Source organism: Chiloscyllium punctatum, chromosome 24 (genome assembly GCF_047496795.1).
Source record: "Chiloscyllium punctatum isolate Juve2018m chromosome 24, sChiPun1.3, whole genome shotgun sequence".
Taxonomy (NCBI): Eukaryota; Metazoa; Chordata; class Chondrichthyes; order Orectolobiformes; family Hemiscylliidae; genus Chiloscyllium; species Chiloscyllium punctatum.
In genome coordinates this window covers 40,878,649-40,899,896 of record NC_092762.1, presented here as the reverse complement: position 1 = coordinate 40,899,896, position 21,248 = coordinate 40,878,649, and the positions used below count along the sequence as shown (strand labels likewise).

Here is a 21,248-nt window from a genome sequence, read left to right as displayed (position 1 = left end):
GAAGAAGATTGCAGGTCAAGAGGGCGGTGCTGAGTCCGAGGGATTTGACTGAGACAAGGTGGGGGGGGAGGGGAAATGAGAAAGCTGGAGATATCTGCATTCATCCCATGTGGTTGGAGGGTACCCAGGCGGAAGATGAGGCGCTCTTCTTCCAGCCGTCGTGTTGCTATGGTCTGGCGATGGAGGAGTCCAAGGACCTGCATGTCCTTGGCGGAGTGGGAGGGGGAGCTAAAGTGTTCAGCCACAGGGCGGTTGGGTTGGTTGGTGCGGGTGTCCCAGAGGTGTTCTCTGAAACATTCCGCAAGTAGGTGGCCTGTCTCCCCAATGTAGAGGAGGCCACATCGGGTGCAGCGGATGCAATAAATGATGTGTGTGGAGGTGCAGGTGAATTTGTGACGGATATGGAAGGATCCCTTGGGGCCTTGGAGGGAAGTGAGGGGGGAGGTGTGGGCGCAAGTTTTGCATTTCTTGTGGTTGCAGGGGAAGGTGCCGGGAGTGGAGGTTGGGTTGGTGGGGGGTGTGGACCTGACGAGGGAGTCGCAGAGGGAGTGGTCTTTCCGGAATGCTGATAGGGGAGGGAAATATATCCTTGGTGGTGGGGTCTGTTTGGAGGTGGCGGAAATGACGAAGGATGATATGATGTATCTGGAGGTTGGTGGGGTGGTAGGTGAGGACCAGTGGAGTTCTGTCCTGGTGGTAATTGGAGGGATGGGGTTCAAGGGCGGAGGAGTGGGAAGTGGAGGAGATGCGGTGGAGAGCATCGTCAACCACGTCTGAGGGGAAATTGCGGTCTTTGAAGAAGGAGGCCATCTGGGTTGTTCGGTATTGGAATTGGTCCTCCTGGGAGCAGATGCGGCGGAGGTGAAGGAATTGGGAATATGGGATGACGTTTTTACAGGGGCAGGGTGGGAGGTGTAATCTAGGTAGCTGTGGGAGTCGGTCAGTTTATAGTATACGTCCGTGTTGAGTCGGTCGTCCGAGATAGAAATGGAGAGGTCTAGGAAGGGGAGGGAGGAGTCTGAGACGGTCCAGGTAAATTTGAGGTCAGGGTGGAAGGTGTTAGTAAAGTGGGTGAACTGTTCAACCTCCTCATGGGAGCACGAGGTAGTGCCAATGCAATCATCGTTGTAGCGGAGGAAAAGGTGGGGGATGGTGCTAGTGCAGCTGCAGAAGGTGGACTGTTCTACATATCCAACGAAGAGGCAGGCATAGCTGGGGCCCATCTGGGTGCCCATGGCTACTCCTTTGGTTTGGAGGAAGTGGGAGGATTGGAAGGAGAAGATGTTAAGAGTGAGGACCAGTTCAGTCAGTTGAAGGAGAGTGTCGGTGGAAGGGTACTGGTTGGTACAGCGGGAAAGGAAGAAGCAGAGGGCTTGGAGGCCTTCATGATGGCGGGTGGAAGTGTATAGGGACTGGATGTCCATGGTGAAGATAAGGCATTGGAGGACGGGGAAGTGAAAATCATGGAGGAGGTGGAGGGCATGGGTGGTGTCCCGAACGTAGGTGGGGAGTTCTTGCACGAACGGGGACAGGACAGTGTCAAGATATGCAGAGATGAGTTCGGTGGGGCAGGAGCAGGCTGAGACAATGGGTCTGCCGGGGTAGTCGGGTTTGTGGATTTTGGGCAGGAGGTAGAAACGGGCAGTGCGGGGTTGTGGAACTATGGGGTTGGAGGCGGTGGATGGGAGATCCCCTGAGGTGGTGAGGTTATGGATAGTCTGGGAGATGATGGTTTGGTGGTGGGAGGAGGGGTCATGGTCATGGGAGCAGTAGGAGGAGGTGTCCGCGAGCTGGCGTTTAGCCTCAGCGGTATAAAGGTCGGTGCGCCAAACTACTACCGCGCCTCCCTTGTCTGCCGGTTTGATAGTGAGGTTGGGGTTGGAGCATTTGGCCCATTTCCCGCTAAACCCTTCCTATTCATGTCCACATCCAGATGCCCTTTAAATGGTTGCAATTGTATCAACCTCCACCACTTCCTCTGACAGCTCATTCCATACACACATCACCCTCTATGTGAAAATGTTGCCCCTTAGGTCCCTTTTAAATTTTCCCCTCTCACCCTAAACCTATGCCCTCTCACCCAGGTAAAATATCTTGTCTATTTACCTTAACCATGCCCCTCAAGATTTTATAAACATCTATACGGTCACCCCTCAACCTCTGACACTCTGGGGAAAACAGTCCCAGCCTGTTCAGCCTCTCCCTATACCTTAAATCCTCCAACCCTGGCAACATCCTTGTAAATCTTTTCTGAACCCTTTCAAGTTTCACAACATCCTTCCTATAGGAGGGAGACCAGAACTGCCCGCAATATTCCAAAGATAGTCTAACCAATGTACAGCCACAACATGACCTCCAAAGCCCTCTACTCAATACTCTGACCAATAAAGAATAGCATACCAAACGTCTTCTTCACTATCCTATCTACCTGCGACTCCACTTTCAAGGAGCTATGAACCTGCACTCCAAGGTCTCTTTGTTCAGCAACACTCCCCAGGACCTTACCATTAAGGTGTATAAGTCCTCCCCTGATTTGCTTGGGTGGGAAAGATTTAGAGGGAACAAAGTCAAAAAATTGCTGGAAAAGCTCAGCAAATCTGGCAGCATCCACGGGGAGGGAAACAGAATTAACAATTCGGCTCCAATGAGCCTTCCTCAGAACTGATGGCAGTTGGATAGCATGGGAACTCTGGGCCTGAAATGTTAACTCTTATTTCTCCCCACAGTTGCTGCCAGACCAGCTGAGCTTTTCCAGCAAGTTCTGTTTCCGTTTCTGATTTCCAGCATCCATGGTTCTTTTGTTCTTAATAAAGGTTTAGAGGGATATGGGCCAAATGCTGACTAGTTTACTTTGGGAAGCCTGGTCGGCATGGACGAGTTGGGCCGAAGGGTCTGCTTCCATGCTGTTATGAGTCCATGACTAGACGTGATGATACTTTTCAGCTTTGTCTCCCTAGGTATTGTGGAAGGAAAAAGAGTTCCCAGAGCAGACGACGAATAGTCTTGGAAAATACTTGACATGAGGTTGGAGGGCGCGGTCACAATCCTAGTGGGGAGTCCGGGATGGTCTTCAGTGTGTGCTGAAGTATTGGTCAGTTCATACACAGGACCACTTTTTAAAAATATATACATAATGACAATATGAGGAATGGATCTGAGGGGACAGAATTCGGGGGGGGGGGGGGGGGGGGGGGGGCGGCGATGGGTAAAGTGAGTGAGCGAGCTGAGAGCAGTTCCCAAATGAAAGTTTTGAGACCAGAGTGCAGTTTGCAGAGAGAGAGAGGACTGCAATCAGAAAGAATTAACCTTACATTTCCTGCAGATGCTGGTGAAAGCAAGAACAGGGCGTTTAATGCTTGGGGTTTTTTTTTTGAAAAAAAACAAAAAGCTGAAACTTTCCTCTGGGCTGAGCTCGCTCTCTCCAGCTTTTCTGACACTTCCCACCCTTTTTTCCCCCCCCCCACTCATTCCCAAATAAGGACAAAAGTTCCATATTTTAGCGTGGAAGTGCCCTCCCTATGGTGTAATAGGAGCTGCTCCCATTGGTGTGAGTGAGTGAGTCAGTGACTGGCAAATCCCCCCCCCCCCCCCCTTCATTCGATCGCCAGAAAGAGGGAGTGTGAGAGAGACAGAGAAAGAGTGCAAGAGCCACAGACAGAGAGAGAGAAAGAAAGTGTAAGAGAGTGAGAAAAGGCGAGAGAGAAAGATTGTGTGGGAGAGAGAGAGAAAAAAAAGAGAGAGATTATCCCCTAACTCACAGTATGGCTGGAGCCACTTCTTTGGAATCAGTGCGACGGAAGATCCAGAGTCTGCAGCAACAGGCGGACGAAGCGGAGGAACGGGCCGAGCAGCTGCAGCGGGAGCTGGACAAGGAGCACGAACTCCGGGAGAAAGTTAGTGAGAACCGCGGCTCTGGGCTGAGGGCGGGCGGCGGGACCCGGGGGAGGAGGGCGCCGAGGACTCCGGCTCTCACAAAGCAGGGCGGTGGTCACCGAGCCAGCGGCGGGGGTGGCCGCGGGTCCTAGTGCCCCCTCCGCGAGGTGGAGGGAAACTACCAGCAGCACAACTTCCAGGGGGAAGCTGAATAAAAGTTTAACTTGGGCCGTGGGGGGAATAAATGAGACAATCTAATTCGTAGAGATTTAAACCATGGCTTTAATGAGTTCATTGTAGTCAGAAAATGTCTAGTTTAATACTTTCTCATAGGATTTCCTGTGGCAGAACTTAGAAAGTTCTCGAACATGACTTTGGTTTAAAGAAAAGTGATGACTTGAGTCTGTGAAACGTTGGGCTAGAAATAGCAATATTTGGGAAAAGTAGAAAAAATTAACTGTTGGAAGACTTCGGAACAGCCTCTTGTAAAGAGAGAACAAATGGGTGCTGTTTATGATTGATGTTTAATGATTGTTGTGTAAATAAGTTCATTTGGCTTTGAGGTTTTTAAAAAGTATATATCAAGAATGTAATTGGAGCACACATTGTGCGAAAGGGATTGGTCATGCCTCATTGGTCTTCTGGGAATGATTAAAGGGAATGTGGATATATTTGTAATGTTCAAAAAACGTTTTGGTTTTTATTTTGACTGGGGAGTATTTCTGAGTGCAGGCTGGTGGTGGGGAAATGCATCTACAGTCAATACATTCTGCTCCACACATGCTTAATATTTTCACAAATGCTAATTGTCAGGAAGGAGGATTTCACTCTCACCCCAGGGGTCACCGAGCCAGTCTGATAGGCTGCCAGCTTTAGTCCAGGCCTGACACTAGCAGATCCCAGAGTGGAGGTAGGGTGAGGGGTGGTATAACAGATGGAAGGCCCATGTGTAGTGGAATCTTGATGGACAGCCTCTGGGTCGGGAGCACTGATGGGATTGTAGACTTTTCTGGGTGATGGGGTAGCTATCCTGTAATTGGAAGGTGTTTAGTGAAGCAGTGACCCCTCCTTGGTGTCCCGAGGCCTGAGCAGGGTGATTTATTGGGCTGCCCTTCTTGATAATTCTTGCCAACGCCAACATTGAGGCCAAGTGAGAAATGCCCATTAAATGGGCAATAGCTGCTCACTTAAAGACCTCAGTTGGGGCCCAGTGGAACAGTATAGACTTTGGTCATCCCATAATAAGATTGCAGACTTGGGGGGGATATATGAGAGAGTATGGAAAGACCACCAGATAAATATTACCAGTTTCTTCCCCCTACACAGGGCAATGTAAAATTCAGTTCTTAATTCCAGAATGTGCAGAATCAGGAGACAAGAACAGATAGCAAAGTGTCTGCAAAATAAGCAAAAGCAGAAGAAGCTATGATCTCATGGGGTTGCAGAGCACTCACGTGATCGACAGGTTTAGTGGAAACTCAGATTTGTAAATGGTGGGAAGTGGTATTACTCAGGGATTGGTGCTACTGTTCACAGAATCACAGAATTGTTATGGCAGAGATGGAGGGTGTCTGCCCCATCGAACGTTCACTATTCTCTACTGCCAAGCTCAAGCTGTTATCCCCATACGCCATTTCTATCTAAATAACCATCCAATGCCCATCTTGAAGGCCTCAACTGAGCCTGCCTACCTTCACGTTTCCAGACCCTGACTACTGTGTGAAAAAAGGGTTTTCTCTGTTGGTCCTTTCTTCATCAGTACATCATTTTAAATCTATGTCTTCACTTTCTGTTTTTACTTTTACGAGTGATGGGGTAGACAGGGCTCAGTTAGTACTGCTGTCTCACAGCACCAGGGACCTGGGTTCGATTCCACCCTCAGGCGAGTGTGGAGTTTGCACATTCTCCCCCTGTCTGCGTGGGTTTTCTCCGGGAGATCCAGTTTCTTTTCACAATCCAAAGATGCGTAGGTTAGGGTGGATTGGCCATGCTAAATTCCCCATAGTGCTCAGGGATGTTCAGGCTAGGTGGATTAGCCATAGGAAGTGCAGGGTTACAGGGATGGGGGTGGGGGTGGGGGAGGGAGGTCTGAGTGGGATGATGTTCGGAGGGTCAGTGTGGACTCAATGGTCCGAATAGCTTGCTTCCACACCGTAGAGATGCTATGATTCTCTTGATGGGAACAGCTTCTCCATATCCACGCTATCAAACCCATTCATTTATTTTGCAACCTCTGTCAAATCTCCTCCCAAAGCTATTCTCGTCACTGAAGTTTCTCATTCCTGTGACCATTCTTGTAAATAGCTTCTGCAGTGCACTCAAATCTCTCCGAAACCGTGGTGCCCAGATCTGTACAGAATACTCCAGCTGAGGCCTAACATGTGTCATGTATAAGTCCAGCATCACCTGTGCTCCTACACCACCTTCAGAATTGTTTTGTCCACCATCTCCATGAACAATCAGGAATCGGCAGTTGAGTTTCAAAATTTATGGATGAGTTAAAGTTGGGGATGTAACTAAAAGACTGTGACAATAACATTAATGAATTTGCAAATGTGCATGTAATGAGCAAATTTAATTTCAGTGATTGACAAGGGCCAAAATCTCTAGTACTGAAAAGTAACGGTCTCTCAGGATATAGATAAGCAAATCATTAAAAGCAAAATCATAGGTAAATAAAACCATTTTAAGACTCTTAAGTACGTGGGGGTCATGTCTGGGATTATTGAGGAGAAGAAGCATGATGTTAAGTTGGAGTGGAATCTTCGACCAAGTTTGGAGTCAAGTGTCCGATCCTAGTCGATAAGGTATAAAAACGATATGGATACACTAGAGAAAGACCAAAACGGAACTGCTCAGTATGACACCAGGACTGACTGGATATTCTGATTAGGAAACACTAAATCAGTTTGGGGCTGTTTTCTCTTAAAATGAAAAGACTTGAGGATGGGCCCGGTAGAGATTCTTATAGAGTCATAGAGATGTACAGCACAAAAACAGACCCTTTGGTTCAACTCATTGCCGACCAGATATCCTAAATTAATGTCGTTCCATTTGCCAGCATTTGGCCCACATCCCTCTTAAACCTTCCTATTCAAATACCCATCCTGATGCCTTTTTAAATGGTGTTATTACACCAGCCTCCACCTCTTCCTCTGGCAGTTCATTGTATACACGCACTACCCTCTGCATGGAAAAGTTGCCCCTTTGTTCCCCTTTAAATCTTTGCCCTCTCATCTTAAACCTATGCCCCCCAGTTTTGGACTACCCTACCTTGGGTAAAAGACCTTGGCTATTCATCCTATCCAAGCCCCTCACGATTTTATGAACTTCTATAAGGTCACCCCTCAGCCCCCGACCCTCCAGGGAAAACATCCCCAGCCTATTCTGCCTCTCCCTATAGCTCATCTCTGGCAGTATCTTTGAGAACCCTTTCAAATTTAACAATTCTGGTCTCCTTTCCAATATCGGGAAACTAGAATTGAATGCAGTGTTCCAAAAGTGGCCTAACCAATATCCTGTATAGATACAATATGATATCCCAATTCCTATACACAGTGTACTGACTAATAAAGTTTTCCTGAAGAAAGGCTTATGCCCGAAACATCAATTCTCCTGCTCCTTTGATGCTGCCTGACCTGCTGCGCTTTTCCAGCAACACATTTTTCAGCTCTGATCTCCAGCATCTGCAGTCCTCACTTTCCCCGACTGACCAATAAAGGCAGGCATACCTGATGCTGCCTTCACTATCCTTTCTACCGACAACTCCATTTTCAAGGAACTATGAACATGCACCCCAAGGTCTTTTGGTTAACATTTTGAAAGGAATTGATGGACTATTAGAATATGTTTAAGATTCACCACCTGTGCTGACTGAGGAGAGGGCTTCAAGGGAAGGAGGAGCACTAACGTGGACTACTTGGCCTGGAGCCATGACGTAAATACCTGACTGAATCACGGTGCCAAAGGATCACGGTCACATGACAATTTAACGTATCTCACTGCTGGTATCAAATCCCACATGAAAAATTCATATATTGTGTAACAACTTGATTAATGTAACACTTTAATATGAATGTCCCAAAATGTTTCACGGGATCATAAAGTAAACTTGATCCCGAGGAGGTTATAGAACAGATGAAAAGTTCACATTAAAGAACATCTGGCAAGAGGTGGCCAAGATGGAGAGGGTTAGGGAGGGTCTTCCAGAGTTCAGCCAGCTGAAGGCGTAATGACCAGTGAAGGAGTAATTAAAGTCAGAGATGTTGGAACAGTGATCTCAGAAGGGTGTGACGTTGCAGCAAATACTGACATGGGGAGGGGCAAGACTATCGAGGAATTTGAAAACAAAGATGTGAATTTTAAAATTGAGCTGTTGCTTAACCCATGAGTCGGAGTAGGTAGTTGAGGACACGTGCAATCGGTGAAGAGCGTTGGTGTGAATGTTGACAACTGCCAAGTGTTTAAGATCCAGAAATTTATATCAAAGAGATCAGCCAGGAGTGCTTTGGAGTGACAAAGACATGAATTTTAGCAGCTGATGACCTGGGACATGGATGTACCAGAAGTGAAATAGGGTAGTCATTGTGATGGGGTGGATATACAGCTAGACAATTCTCTTGGAGTAAAATATAACAATAAGTATGTGAAGAAACGACTAAAGTGGGGAAAATTCAGGATGCTTTTGTTGTAGTTACTGATAAGTGTGCGTGCAATGTATTTGCTGTTTTCCGTATGCCTGTCCTGTGTTAATGGATGTAATTAATTATATTCTTATGTGGATATGTGCTGTCAAGGTTAGCATTTGTGATCAACCCCCACTTGCCCCAGAACTAAACTCTTAATGTACTTCAGAGAGCGGTTATTGTCAGCCACGTTCCGGTGGGTCTGGAGTCACAAGTAGACCAGACCAGGTAAGAATAGCAGATTTCCTTCCCTGACATTTCTGAACCCAACACAATCTCTAACCTCGTGACCTGGCATATCCCCCACTCTCCTGTTACCATCAAGCCAGGGAATCATCTCTAGTGCAGAAGAGCATGTCAGGAGCAGCTCCAGTCATACTTAAAAAAAAGAGGTGTCAACTTGGGTGAAGCTACAAACCAGGACTACTTGTGTGTGCAACAGTGGAAGCAGCGTCTGATAGATGGGGCTACGTCATTCCAGAAACAAAATGTCAGATGTAAACTCTACAGTCCTGTGACATCCAATCACGACCAGAGGGGGACAGTTAAATAATTAGGTAGGAGGAAGAACCTCAGTGATTTGGGCGGGGGGGGGGGGGTGCTCCTGCACATCAGTGCGGAAGATAAGGCCTGAGCATTTTGCAACAATCTTCAGCCGGAAGCACTGAGTGGATGAACCATTTTAGCCTCTTCCAGTAGTCCCCAGTTCTCGCACGTCAGGCTTCAACCAATTCAATTTGCTCTGTGTTATCAAGATACAGTTGGAGACGTTATTTACTTCGAAAGCTATGAGCCCATTTTTAAAAAAAAGATTCGTACATGGGATGTGGGTCCTGCTAGATGGGCTGGCATTGCCTATTCCTAATTTCCCCAGAGGGCAGATAACAGTCAACCAGATTGCTGTGGGTCTGGAGTTACATGTGGGCCAGACCAGGTAAGAGGAGCAGATTTCCTTCCCTGAAGGACATTCATTAGTGAACCAGATGAGTTTTTCCTTACAATCAACAATAGTTTTTTGATCATCATTAGACTTTCTTTTTCCCAGATTCTTTTTTCCCTAAACCAGGTCCCCAGAACATTATCTGGTTTTCTGGATTATTAGTCTAACAATAATACACTAGTCCATCTCCTTCCCTGACAACATTCTGGCAATAGTACTGAAGATTCATGCTCTAGAAACTTCCTCTTTCCTAGACAAGCTGTTCCAGTACCATTAAAACACTGGCATCTACTCAACAATGGGGAAAATTTCCCTGTACACAAAAAGCAGGACAAACCAACCCAGCCAGTTACCACCCCATCGCTCTACTGGATCATCAGAAAAGTAGAAATGCTGTCAAGAGACTGTAACAAGGATGTAACTTGGCATCACTTTGAGTTCAGCCAAGGCGACTCAGTCCCTGGTCTCACGACAGACTTAGTTCAAATACGGATGAAAGAGTTGAACTGTTTGGAGTCAGACCCGGCATATAGGAAGATGGTTGTGGTTGTTGGAGGTCAGTCATCTCAACTCCAGGACATCTCTGCTGAGGTTTCTCTGGGTACTGTCCTAGGCTCGGCCACCTTCAGCTGCTTCATCAAAGACCTCCCCTCCATCATAAGGTCAGAAGTGGGGATGTTCACTGATTATTATACAGTGTTTAGCGACTCCTTGGGTACTGAACCTGTCCATGGTCAAACTCAGTGACACCTGGACAACATCTGGGTTTGGGCTGATGTATGCCATCAATGTTACTTGTCACTTAAGTGCAGGTAATGATCTTCTCTAGCAAGAGTGAGTCTAGCCATCATCCCTTGATGTTCAGTAGTATCAGTATCATTGAACCCCTCGCTATCAACATTGATCAGAACGCCTCGAACTGTTCTGTTTATAAACCATCTAAACACAGTGGCTAAAAGGGCAGGTTAGAGACTTGGAGTACTGCAGTGAGTAACTCACCTAGCTTCTCAAAGCCTGTCCACTCCTCACTTGTCTGGATGAGTGCAGTTCCAAGAACACTCCGGAAACTTGACACTGTCCAGGACAAAGCGGCTCCCTTGATTGGCATCATATCTGTCAGTATCCACTCCCTCCACCACGGATTCTCAGTAACAGCAGGGTGTACTATCTACAGAATAGACCAAAGATCCTTAGACAGCACCTTCCAAACCCATGAGTCCTTCCATCTAGAAGGACAGGTGGGAACACCACCATCTTCAAGTTTCCCTTGAAGCCAACACACCACCCTGACTTGGAAATCTATCACTGTTGCTGGGTCAGAGATGTGGAACTCCCTCCCTAAGGGTCTACCGACAGCTCATGGGCTGTAGGGGTTCAAGAAGGCAGCTCACCTCCACCTTCTCAAGGGCTTTAAAGGTTGGCTTAGCATGTCCTGCCCATCTAACAAAGGACTAAATATTTCTTAAAAACCTGCTCAAGTCTCTGTAGTTTGTTTTGAACCTGCTGAGGGTGCTCCCCACTGAGCCAGAGCTGATTTCAAGGTTGGGAATTTAAAAAAAAAAACTATTCTCCTCTGGTTTGCAGAATATGGAAGGGGAATGGTACTGTTTGAGTTGCTGTTGCTGAGATGGGCCAAATGGCCATCTTCTGTCATGCAACCATACTGTGGATTTCTTAATTATTTGAAGCCTGGGTCCTCTATTCACTGAACCTTCTGCCAGTGGAAAGTGTTTAGAGTCATAGAGATGTATAGCATGGAAACAGACCCTTCGGTCCAACCTGTCCATGCCGACCAGATATCCCAACCCAATCTAGTCCCACCTGCCAGCACCCGGCCCATATCCCTCCAAACCCTTCCTATTCATATACCCATCCAAACGCCTCTTTAATGTTGCAATTGTACCAGCCTCCACCACATCCTCTGGCAGCTCATTCCATACACGTACCACCCTCTGCGTGAAAAAGTTGCCCTGTACGTCTCTTTTATTTTTATATATCTTTCCCCTGTCACCCTAAGCCTATGCCCTCTAGTTCCAGACACTCCCAACCCAGGGAAAAGACTTTGTCTATTTATCCTATCCATGCCCCTCATGATTTTATAAACCTCTGAGGTCACCCCTCAGCCTCCAACGCTCCAGGGAAAACAGCCCCAGCCTGTTCAGCCTCTCCCTGTAGCTCAAATCCTCCAACCCTGGAAACATCTTTGTAAATCTTTTCTGAAGTTCTGAACCCTTCATAACATCTTTCCAATAGGAAGGAGACCAGAATTGCACGCAATATTTCAACAGTGGCCTAACCAATGTCCTGTACAGCCACAACATGACCTCCCAACCCCTGTACTCAATACTCTGACCAATAAAGGAAAGCATATCAAACGCCTTCTTCACTATCCTATCTACCTGCGACTCCACTTTCAAGGAGCTATGAACCTGCACTCCAAGGTCTCTTTGTTCCCTCTGACCTTACCATTAATTGTATAAGACCTGCTAAGATTTGATTTTCCAAACTCCAGCACCTTGCATTTATCTACATTTAAACTCCATCTGCCACTTCTCAGCCCATTGGCCCATCTGATCAAGATCCCGTTGTAACCAGAGGTAATCTTCTTTGCTGTCCACTACATCTCCAATTTTGGTGTCATAAGCAAACTTAGTAACTATACCTCCTATGTTCACGTTCAAATCGTTTATATAAATGACAAAGAGTAGTGGACCCAGCACCGATCCTTGTGGCACTCCACTGGTCACAGGCCTCCAGTCTGATCTGCAACCCTCCACCACCACCCTCTGTCTTCTACCTTTCAGCCAGTTCTGTATCCAATGGCTAGTTCTCCCTGTATTCCATGAGATCTAACCCACCTACCATGAAGAACACCTTACTGAAGTCCATACAGAGTCTAGTAAGATCTGGTGGGTTTGAGAGATTGGACGTGGATATGATGTCCACCCACAGCTCGTACAGACTTGCTGTCGGCAAGGACCACTCCTGCTGGAGCCTCCCTGACTTTCCCCCACCCCACCTTGCTGAGGCCTACCTGACTGGCCCCACAGATCCCAGTCTGCATGTTTGGACTCCAGTGACTGTGTGCCGTTTCTGGAATCTGCTGCAGAGGCTAGTTCTCCCAGTGGTGGTACTGGTGGACTTCTAGGAGGCTCTGAATAGGAAGCAGCTTCTGGAGAAAGCACATCAGCTCTTCAAGTGAAATTCCCACAGGGAAATCTTTGTGTGGGAGCTTGGCAGCAGCATGTCCTCTGTCTGATTTGAAGTTCTGTCAGCACTAAATTTGGAAAATGGCTGCAGTAAGATTGTTATTGGGCTCTCTTGCTGGTCCATGCTGTGACCTTTAATTTCAGTCCAGTGCATCTGTGAGGAACAATGAGCATATCATCTCTGGCCCATCTCTGCACTGAAGAATAATCTCCATTTTTGTTTGGCTGGCTGTGGTTGAAGCCACTTTGACCACTTTCAGAATATGAATGGGGAGGTCAAGGGAAATGAAAAGGGATTATCACAGACAGTTCTCCTTTTTAGCTGGTTCTGCTGTGGGTCTGAGCTCTGCCGATCTTGTTTTGATGGTCACAGTACTGTCGTAGTTTCAGATGTTGTGAATGCTCTCACTCTACGTGTGATAATAAAGAGCCCAGCCGTCCACACTTTGTGAGATCAACGTTTCAATCTCCTTTGTCGTTTTGAGGGACCGTTAGCGATTGTACCCTTGGAGAGTGAAGTGTTGCCCTTGTCTCCGTGTTTATCTCCAGCCCCTGAGATCTCTGCAGTGCTTCGATTTTTTTTTTTGCATGTTCCTGACCTTGACCATTCCAACAACCAGAGTCCTCAACTCTGGAATTCTGTTCCCTGAGCTGACAGTGAATCCAGCACTTTTGTGGTTTAGGGTGAATGGTAATGGGAATGTTGGAGTTATTCCACTTCTTATTAGTCCTCAACCTATTGTTGAAGATGAAAGGCTGAACAATTCCATTTTCTTCTGAAAATCACATTCTCAGTGACCGGTCAGTTTGGATGCTCTGCTTTCCCTCCCCCTGTCTCGCTGTCAGGTCTGAGTAGTATTAAATGTCGTCCTTCCTACTTGAAATATTTTTCCTCCTTGCCACTTCTCTCTGTCATATTTTATGGTTTCCTGAGGAAACTGAGGACGGCAGATGCTGCAGATCAGAGTTGAGAGTGTGGTGCTGGAATAGCACAGCAGGTCGGGCAGCATTTGAGGAGCAGGAGAATCGACGTTTCAGGCGTAAGGCCTTTCAGCAGGAGTCTGGGTTTATTCCTCTGTGCAAGATGCTCAGGAAAGGAGGATGGAGGCAGATAAGGAGGCAAAAGTCAGGGATAGCTCTCAAGACTGGGATAAATTCAAAATCCAATGAAGGAAGACTTTAAAAGAAAATATAAAAAGGAAGAGAGGAGTTAAAACAAACACAGGCCCCTTAGAAAATGATTCTGGGGAGTTATGTATAGGGGCAAAGAAATACCAGAGGAGATAAAACGGATATTTGCAACAGTCTTTACTTCAAACTTCCCATTAATTCTAAAGAGGTTATGGAGGAGTTGGTGTACTATCACTAGAGAAGTATTATTAGACAAATGAGTGAGACTAAAAGCTGCTAAGTCCCCTGGCCCAGATGGCTTCTATCCCAGGATCCTAAAAGAAGCAGCCAGCTAGAGATAGTGAATGCATTTGTTGTAATTTTCCAAAAATCCTCAAATTCTGGAGAATTACCAGAGAATTGGGAAACTGCCAATGAGACAGCCCTATTCAAAAAGGGAGGGAGGTGAAAAGCGCATAACTATATAGACTGACTAGCCAGGCATCTAATGTTACAAAAATATTGGAATCAATTTTTAAGGAAGTAAGAGCAGCTCATTTGGAAAACCATAGTCTAACCAAGCAGAGTCTGATGGCTTCATGAAAGGGAAATCATCTGATTAATGTTTGAGGAAGTCTCACCCAAAGGGGAACCAGTAGATGTGTTGTATTTGGACTTCCAGTATTTGTTCAACAAGTTACCTCACAAAAGATTGTCATAAGACAAGAGCATAGTGTTGGAGGTAGTATATTATTGGCATGCATAGAGAGAATTGACTAATGAGCAGGACACAGCAAGTGGGGATAAGAGGTTCTTTTTCAGGTTGGTGACCTGTGACCAGTGAGTTCCACAGGGATCAGTGCTGGGACCAAAACTGTTGATAATACACATTAATAACTCGAAAGGCAGAAGTGAATGTACTATAGCTACGTTTGCAGATGACGCTAAGATAGGTGGAAAGGCCAATTGCGAGAGGGATACAAACAGTTTGTAGAGTGATATCTATAGGTTAAGTGGGTGGAAAGTTGAAAGCAGAAAGGGAGAATGTGAAATTTGTTCATTTTGGAAGGGAGAACAAAAGAGCATGATATTGTTTAAAGTGCTGTAACACAAAGGGTATTGGGGGGTACTTGTACACGAAGCATAGAATGCTAGCACACAGGTACAGCAGGTCATCAGGAAGGCTACTGGAACGTTGGTCCTTACTTCAAGGGGTTGGTGTATAACTGTAAGGAAGTGTTGCTGGTGAGAGCACATCTGCAGAGCAGCAATTTAGTTTGTGCCCTGCTTTATTTAGATTAGATTAGATTACTTACAGTGTGGAAACAGGCCCTTCGGCCCAACAAGTCCACACCGACCCGCCGAAGCGCAACCCACCCATTCCCCTGCACTTACCCCCTCACCTATCACTGTGGGCAATCTAGCATGGCCAATTCACCTGACCTGCACATTTTTGGAGTGTGGGAGGAAACCACAGCACCCGGAGGAAACCCACGCAGATACGGGGAGAATGTGCAAACTCCACACAGTCAGTCGCCTGAGGCGGGAATTGAACCCGGGTCTCTGGCGCTGTGAGGCAGCAATGCTAACCACTGTGCCACCGTGCCGCTCACAATTGGAGACAGTTCAAAGAAGGTTCATTGGAATGGTCCCTGATATGGAGGGATCGGCAGATGAACAAAAGCTAAACAGGAATTTTCTGTTTAATGAGGTGATCTCATTAAATGATCCAGGATTCTTAATGGGCTTGACAGGGTAAATACTGAGAGGATGTTTCTCCCCATGGTCTCGAACCAGAGGGCATAATCTCAGAATAAAGGGGCATCAATTTAAGACTGAGATGAGGAGAAATTTACCCTTTCAGAGGGTTAAGAGTCTTTGGAACTCCTTGCCACAGAGAGCTGTGGGGGCAGAGTCCTCTTAGGGGAGAATATTTAGGGGACAGGGTGTCATAAAGTTTTGACTGGTTATGGAGAAGGACTAAGAGCAACTAAAGTAAGGATAAGTGAAATGGAAAGGCAACTTCAATTCAGAATTTCAAGAGGTTCATAAATAAAGGCTGGGGAAAGGAAGAGTGAAACCAGACAGTGACCCAATGAGATTTACACAAGGAGGCAGAGAGCATAACCACAGTACGAAATAAATAAATAAAAACCAAAAGAATTGCAGATGCTGTAAATCGGAAACAAAAACTGAAGTTGCTGGAAAAGCTCAGCAGGTCAGGCAGCATCTGTGGAGAGAAATCCGAGTTAACATTTCAGGTCCAGTCCTGAGGAAGGGTCACTAGAAGCGTTAACTCTGATTTCTCTTCTCAGAAGTTGCCTGAACTTTTCTAGCAATTACTGTTTTTGTACCAAATAAAAACTTTGCCCCATCTTTGCCAAAAATGCCATTCAGACCATGGAGGAGGAAATTCAATCACAAGATGTTTTTGAAGTTGATTGGGGGTGGTATTTTTTGCTCAATGTCTGTATTTTAAAGTTGACGGAACATCAGGACTGGTAAAATGCATCCAGAAATACTAAGGCTTTCCAGAGTGACAATTGTGGAACTGCAGATCATAGTTTTCCCATCTTCCTCACTGGTGGTGCCAGTGGACTGAAGAATTGCAAATGGTTACACACTTGCTCAAAATGTTTGTGAAAAGCTACAGGCCAATCGGCTTAACCTTCAGTAGTGGGGAAGAGCTACTTTGAAACAAAATGAGTAGCCACTCGAGCTCATGTGATCTAAGTGATGAAAGTCAGCATGGATTTGTGAAGGGGAAATTGTCCATAACGAAGTTGCTGGAGTTTATTTGATAAGATAACAGAAGGTTGAGGTTGTGCACATGGTTGTGTTTTGGACTGGAGCTGGGTTTATAAGTGAAGTCTATTGGGTGTCAGTGTTAAGGTCATCTGTTTTTTTTTTCTGATACGGATTCAATACGTAGACCGTGATGAACAGGGTACAGTTTCAAAATTTGGGAGTATTGTCAAGTGTCAGGGGATTAGTTTAAAATTTCAAAAGGTCATAGCCAGAAGTGGAATGGGTGGACAAGTAAGAGATTTACATTTAATGCAGAATGGTTTGAGGTGAAGGAAGAACCAGGAGGGAGAACCGAGGGTTTAGAGGGATATGGGCAAAATGCTGGCAAAATGGGACTAGTTTAGATTGGGATGTCTGGTCGGCACAGATGAGTTGGGCCGAAGGATCTGTTACCATGCTATATATGGTAGTCCCAGTACCCTTGGGGGGGATACGTTCCAGGACTTATCATGGAATCTTACCGCGGATAAGAGCGGAACCATTCGTTTAATTGGGAAACGTACCTTGCCGGCAGCCTCCTGATCCTGATTCTGGAACATTCCCTATAATATATTCCAGCAGCAGTAAACCACGGGTAACTGAAACCACGGAAACCGGACCCGCGGATACGGGGGTCGCCCAGTAATTCTATTACTCTGTGACTCAGAGCAGAAAATGGAGGGCACAATTCTCAAGGAAGTGCAGACGCAGAGGGTGCATATGCGCTTAAATCATTGACTGTAATGGCAGGACCAGTTGAGAAACCAGTTAATAAAATATACAGCATCCTGGTTTTTATTAAAAGGGGAGCAAGAAATTTACATTAAATAAAAACTGTGTGTGTGTGTGTGTGTGTGTGTGTGTGTGTGTGTGTGTGTGTCTCTATATAAATCAGCAGGTCTGGCAGCGTCTGTGGTGGGGATAGATAGAGAAACAAAGCTAATGTTTTGAGTCCAATATGATACTTCCTTCGTCCCACAGATGCCATCTGACCTGCTGAGTTTCTCCAGAACTTGGTTATAATTCAGATTTCCAACATCTGCAGTACTTCAGGTTTTTATTTGAAAAGTTATATAAAACTTGTGCAAGACACTGGTTTGGCCTCAACTGGCGTTTTATGTTCTCACACACACACACACACACACACACACACACACACACACACACACACACACACACACACACACACACACACACACACACACACACACACACACACACACACACACTGTAGGCTGCACCATGGGAAGGATGTGGAGAAGGAGCTATAAAGATTGGTCCCAGGGTGAGGAGCTTCAGTTACAAAGAGACTGGAGAAGTTGGGATTGTCTCCCTTGGAAATAAGATAGTGGGCAGTTCAAATATCAGGCAGACTGGGATCAGTTGGATAATTTCATGAAAAGATAATGAAGCTGTTCCTATCAGTGGAAGGATTGAGAATTGTGGGTTGGACAGGTGAAGCTAGCTGGGGATAGTCCATGGAGGGTGGGAGTGCTGCAGTGTCAAGAGATGCTGACACTTGAGTGAGAAGACCCAGTTTGCTTTCTCTTCATTGGGTGAACGATAATTGATGGCATGTTTTGAACATTCTCGAGGGGGCTAGATAGAGTAAATAAGGCGACGTTTTTCCCATTGGCAGAAAGTCAAGAACTAGAAGATATTAATTTTAAAGTGAACCAGGAGGAAATTTGAATCTGCAGCATGTGGTTTAGATCTGGAACGTCCTGCCTGAGAGTGTGGGGGAGGCATTTACAATTGTGGCTTTTCAAAGTGATTTGGATACTTATCTGAAGAGCAGCTATAGGGCTGCAGGGAAGAGGCAGGAGAGTGCAGCTATGTGAATTGTTCTGGCAGAGAGTTGGCATTGAAACGTTTTGGGCCAAATGGCTTTCTCCTGTGCTGTAACCATTCTTTGATTCTCAGAACGTGAGTATTTTCCCTAATAAATAATTATCCTGGGGGTTACAGACACAAGTCTGATCACTGTCACGTTGCTGTTGGTGGGAGACTGCTGAACTGATTAGTCACGTAGTTTTCTCTTTGAAAATATTTTGACGGTGTGAAACTTGTTTGCACCTCCTGAGTTCACGTAAAGCCTTCTGAAAGCCTCTGTCATCATTGTGATATTACAGTTCATCTGGATTCTAAACCCATTGGGAAATCTTTTGCTTTAACTGTAGTGTGTGGGAGGTGGTGCTTAGACATTTTTACCTCAAGATCTGGGCTTGAGTTCCAGTCAGGCAAATAGCATGAAGTAAACACTGGCGCACTTCCATATTCCGTAACCTTGGAGTCCCCCAGATTCTTTCTCCAATGTGTTTTTGGTCTGTTTTATAAATGTTTCTCAGCTTAACACTAGACTCAGGCTGATCACTGCGGTTGCCTTTGCTTTGGCTTCAGTGGACGGATTGGCACAGACTGGTGGTGCCTCCTGCTTTATTGGCGCAGCCCAGTTTTGCTGGGGTTTGTACCTGATGGTTCTGCCCGAAGCTCTGTACAGCCAGTATCATACTGGTCAAAGTGGACACGGCTCTAACGCAGTGAATGAAGCAACCGATTTGGGCATGGCGAACTCCACAAACAGCAATGAGATAACGACGAGATTATCTCCTTCAGGGATTTATATTTGCTAGGATGTCCGGGAGAACTCTCCTTCTGCTCTTTGTACCTACCTGAGGGCATGAGGCCTCAGTTTCATGCCTGATTTGTTTAGACAGTGCAGCACTCACTCAGTACTGGATAATATGCTCAAGCTGAGGTCCTGTACCCACAGGCTTTTGGTGATGAACTGCGTGCCAGCTAAAGATGGAAGCGGCTATTCAACGCAGTGGAGGTCACTTTGCAATGCTCACCTAGACTCTTGTTCCTACTGGTGGAGAGGAGTTGGCTCCGAGTCCTGCTGTTCCTCTATCCCAGACTCTAACAGACCAAAGTTAAGCACCCTGCTGCAGCATAGCAAGTGCAAATGACTGAAGGGAGTTTCACCATGCAGTCTGTCTTTACCATTTTGTACATTCTGGTTGAATTGATGCTGGACTGGCCTTGTGAACCGTACACACCCAGTAAGGCCTTTCCTGTGTCGAACAATAGGATTTCCTTCCTGAGCAGCAAGAGAGCTAGCGCCGCTGAAAAATTGGAGTCTCCACATGGGAAGGTACAGAAATTCGAATGAACGAGCCTACATTTCTCCATTGATTTCCACCCTCCCTGCCCACCAAACTCCTGGATAAGGTGAAGGTAATGAAAATGAAACCGTTGGCAGAGTTTCTACAGGGGAATCTGTGTCATTTGATGTATTTACATGAATATTTCCAGCCACGAAATGTTTTCCAGGTCTGGAGTGGAAACTCTCTGAACTGTTAATGTGAATGAGGAAAGAATTTACAGATGAGCTCATCTCTCGGGATTCAGCTCCTTCTACCTACAGTTTACATTTTACATAGAAAATTGTTCACTCAGCATGAGCCTCGGTAGAAAGTCCACATGGGAAGAAGCAGTAACACTTGGAATGACCATACTGCTGTTCCATTTTGAAATATCCAAGAAGAGCTGTACCAGAGTGTCTCATTCACAAGTTTTACTGTGTTTTTCCTTATCCTTTTAATTGCTGTGCACAGTAAGTGGCCAGTGATTGGGGAAACGTTTTTGCCCCAGTGGTAGTGATGTGTGTGCTGCCATGTTTGATGACACCATAGGCTAGCCCTCACTCTCCTCCTACCACTCTGCAGTACCCCTGACCCTCTCTAGCCCTCACGAACCTGACACTTCAGAGATACCGGGTGCTCATGACCACGTTCCCCTTTGGGTCTGTACGTGGGCTGAGGGGATGTGAGCCGACCTATTAATATTCAGATGACAGTGAAAGCCTGTTGTTTTAGGCCCTGCTTAGATGTCCATTTGGAGTGATGGCACAACATAGATTATTGGAGTTTGGGAAGTCAAGCTCCTCTGGACCGCGTCCAGAGAATTTAGATCTCCTGGAATTATAGTTATACAGCATGGAAACAGACCCTTCAGTCCAACTCATCCACACCGGACCAGATATCCTAAATTAATCTAGCCAGCACTTGGCCCATATTCCTTTAAACCCTTCCTATTTATATACCCATCCAGATGCCTTTTAAATATAATTGTACCAGCCTCCGCCACTTCCTCTGGCAATTTGTTCCATCCATACCCCACCCTCTACATGAAAATGTTGCCCCCTTTTTAAATTTTTTTCCCCCTCCCCTTAAACCAATGCCCTCTAGTTTTGGACTTCTCTACCCTGGGAAGAAGACCTTGTCTATTTACCCTATCCATGCCCCTCGTGATTTTATACACCTGTATAAGGTCACCCCTCAGTGTCTTGACAATCCAGGGACATAAAGGCCCAGTCTATTTAGCCTCTCCCTCAAGCTCAAGCCCTTAACCATGGCAACATCCTTGTAAACATTGTCTGCACCCTCTCAAGTGTAACAACATCGTTCCTATAGAAGGGCGACCAGACTTGTATGCAGTATTCTAAAAGTTGTATTCTCACCAATATCCTGTACAGCAGCGTGACATTCTAACTCCTATACTCAGTGTCCTGACCAATGAAGGCAAGCTTTACAAATGCTTTCTTCATCAGCCTGTCTACCTGCGACTCCACTTTCTATGAAC

General features: G+C 46.0%; 1 protein-coding gene across 4 annotated transcripts in view; it reads left to right on the top strand.

The window, feature by feature from the left end:
- Positions 1-21,248, top strand: part of LOC140494475 (tropomyosin alpha-3 chain) — a 112,774-nt gene that overhangs the window by 46,378 nt on the left and 45,148 nt on the right. The window contains exon 1 of one of the 4 annotated variants that reach the window (XM_072593692.1): positions 3,598-3,893. The exons of 2 other annotated variants lie outside the window; for them this stretch is intronic. In XM_072593692.1, coding sequence (XP_072449793.1) covers positions 3,762-3,893 — 132 coding nt within the window. In that variant the 5' untranslated portion in view covers positions 3,598-3,761. Of the gene's footprint in view, positions 1-3,597; positions 3,894-21,248 lie in introns of those variants that run through there. One more of the 4 variants, XM_072593691.1, reaches the window with a different exon arrangement.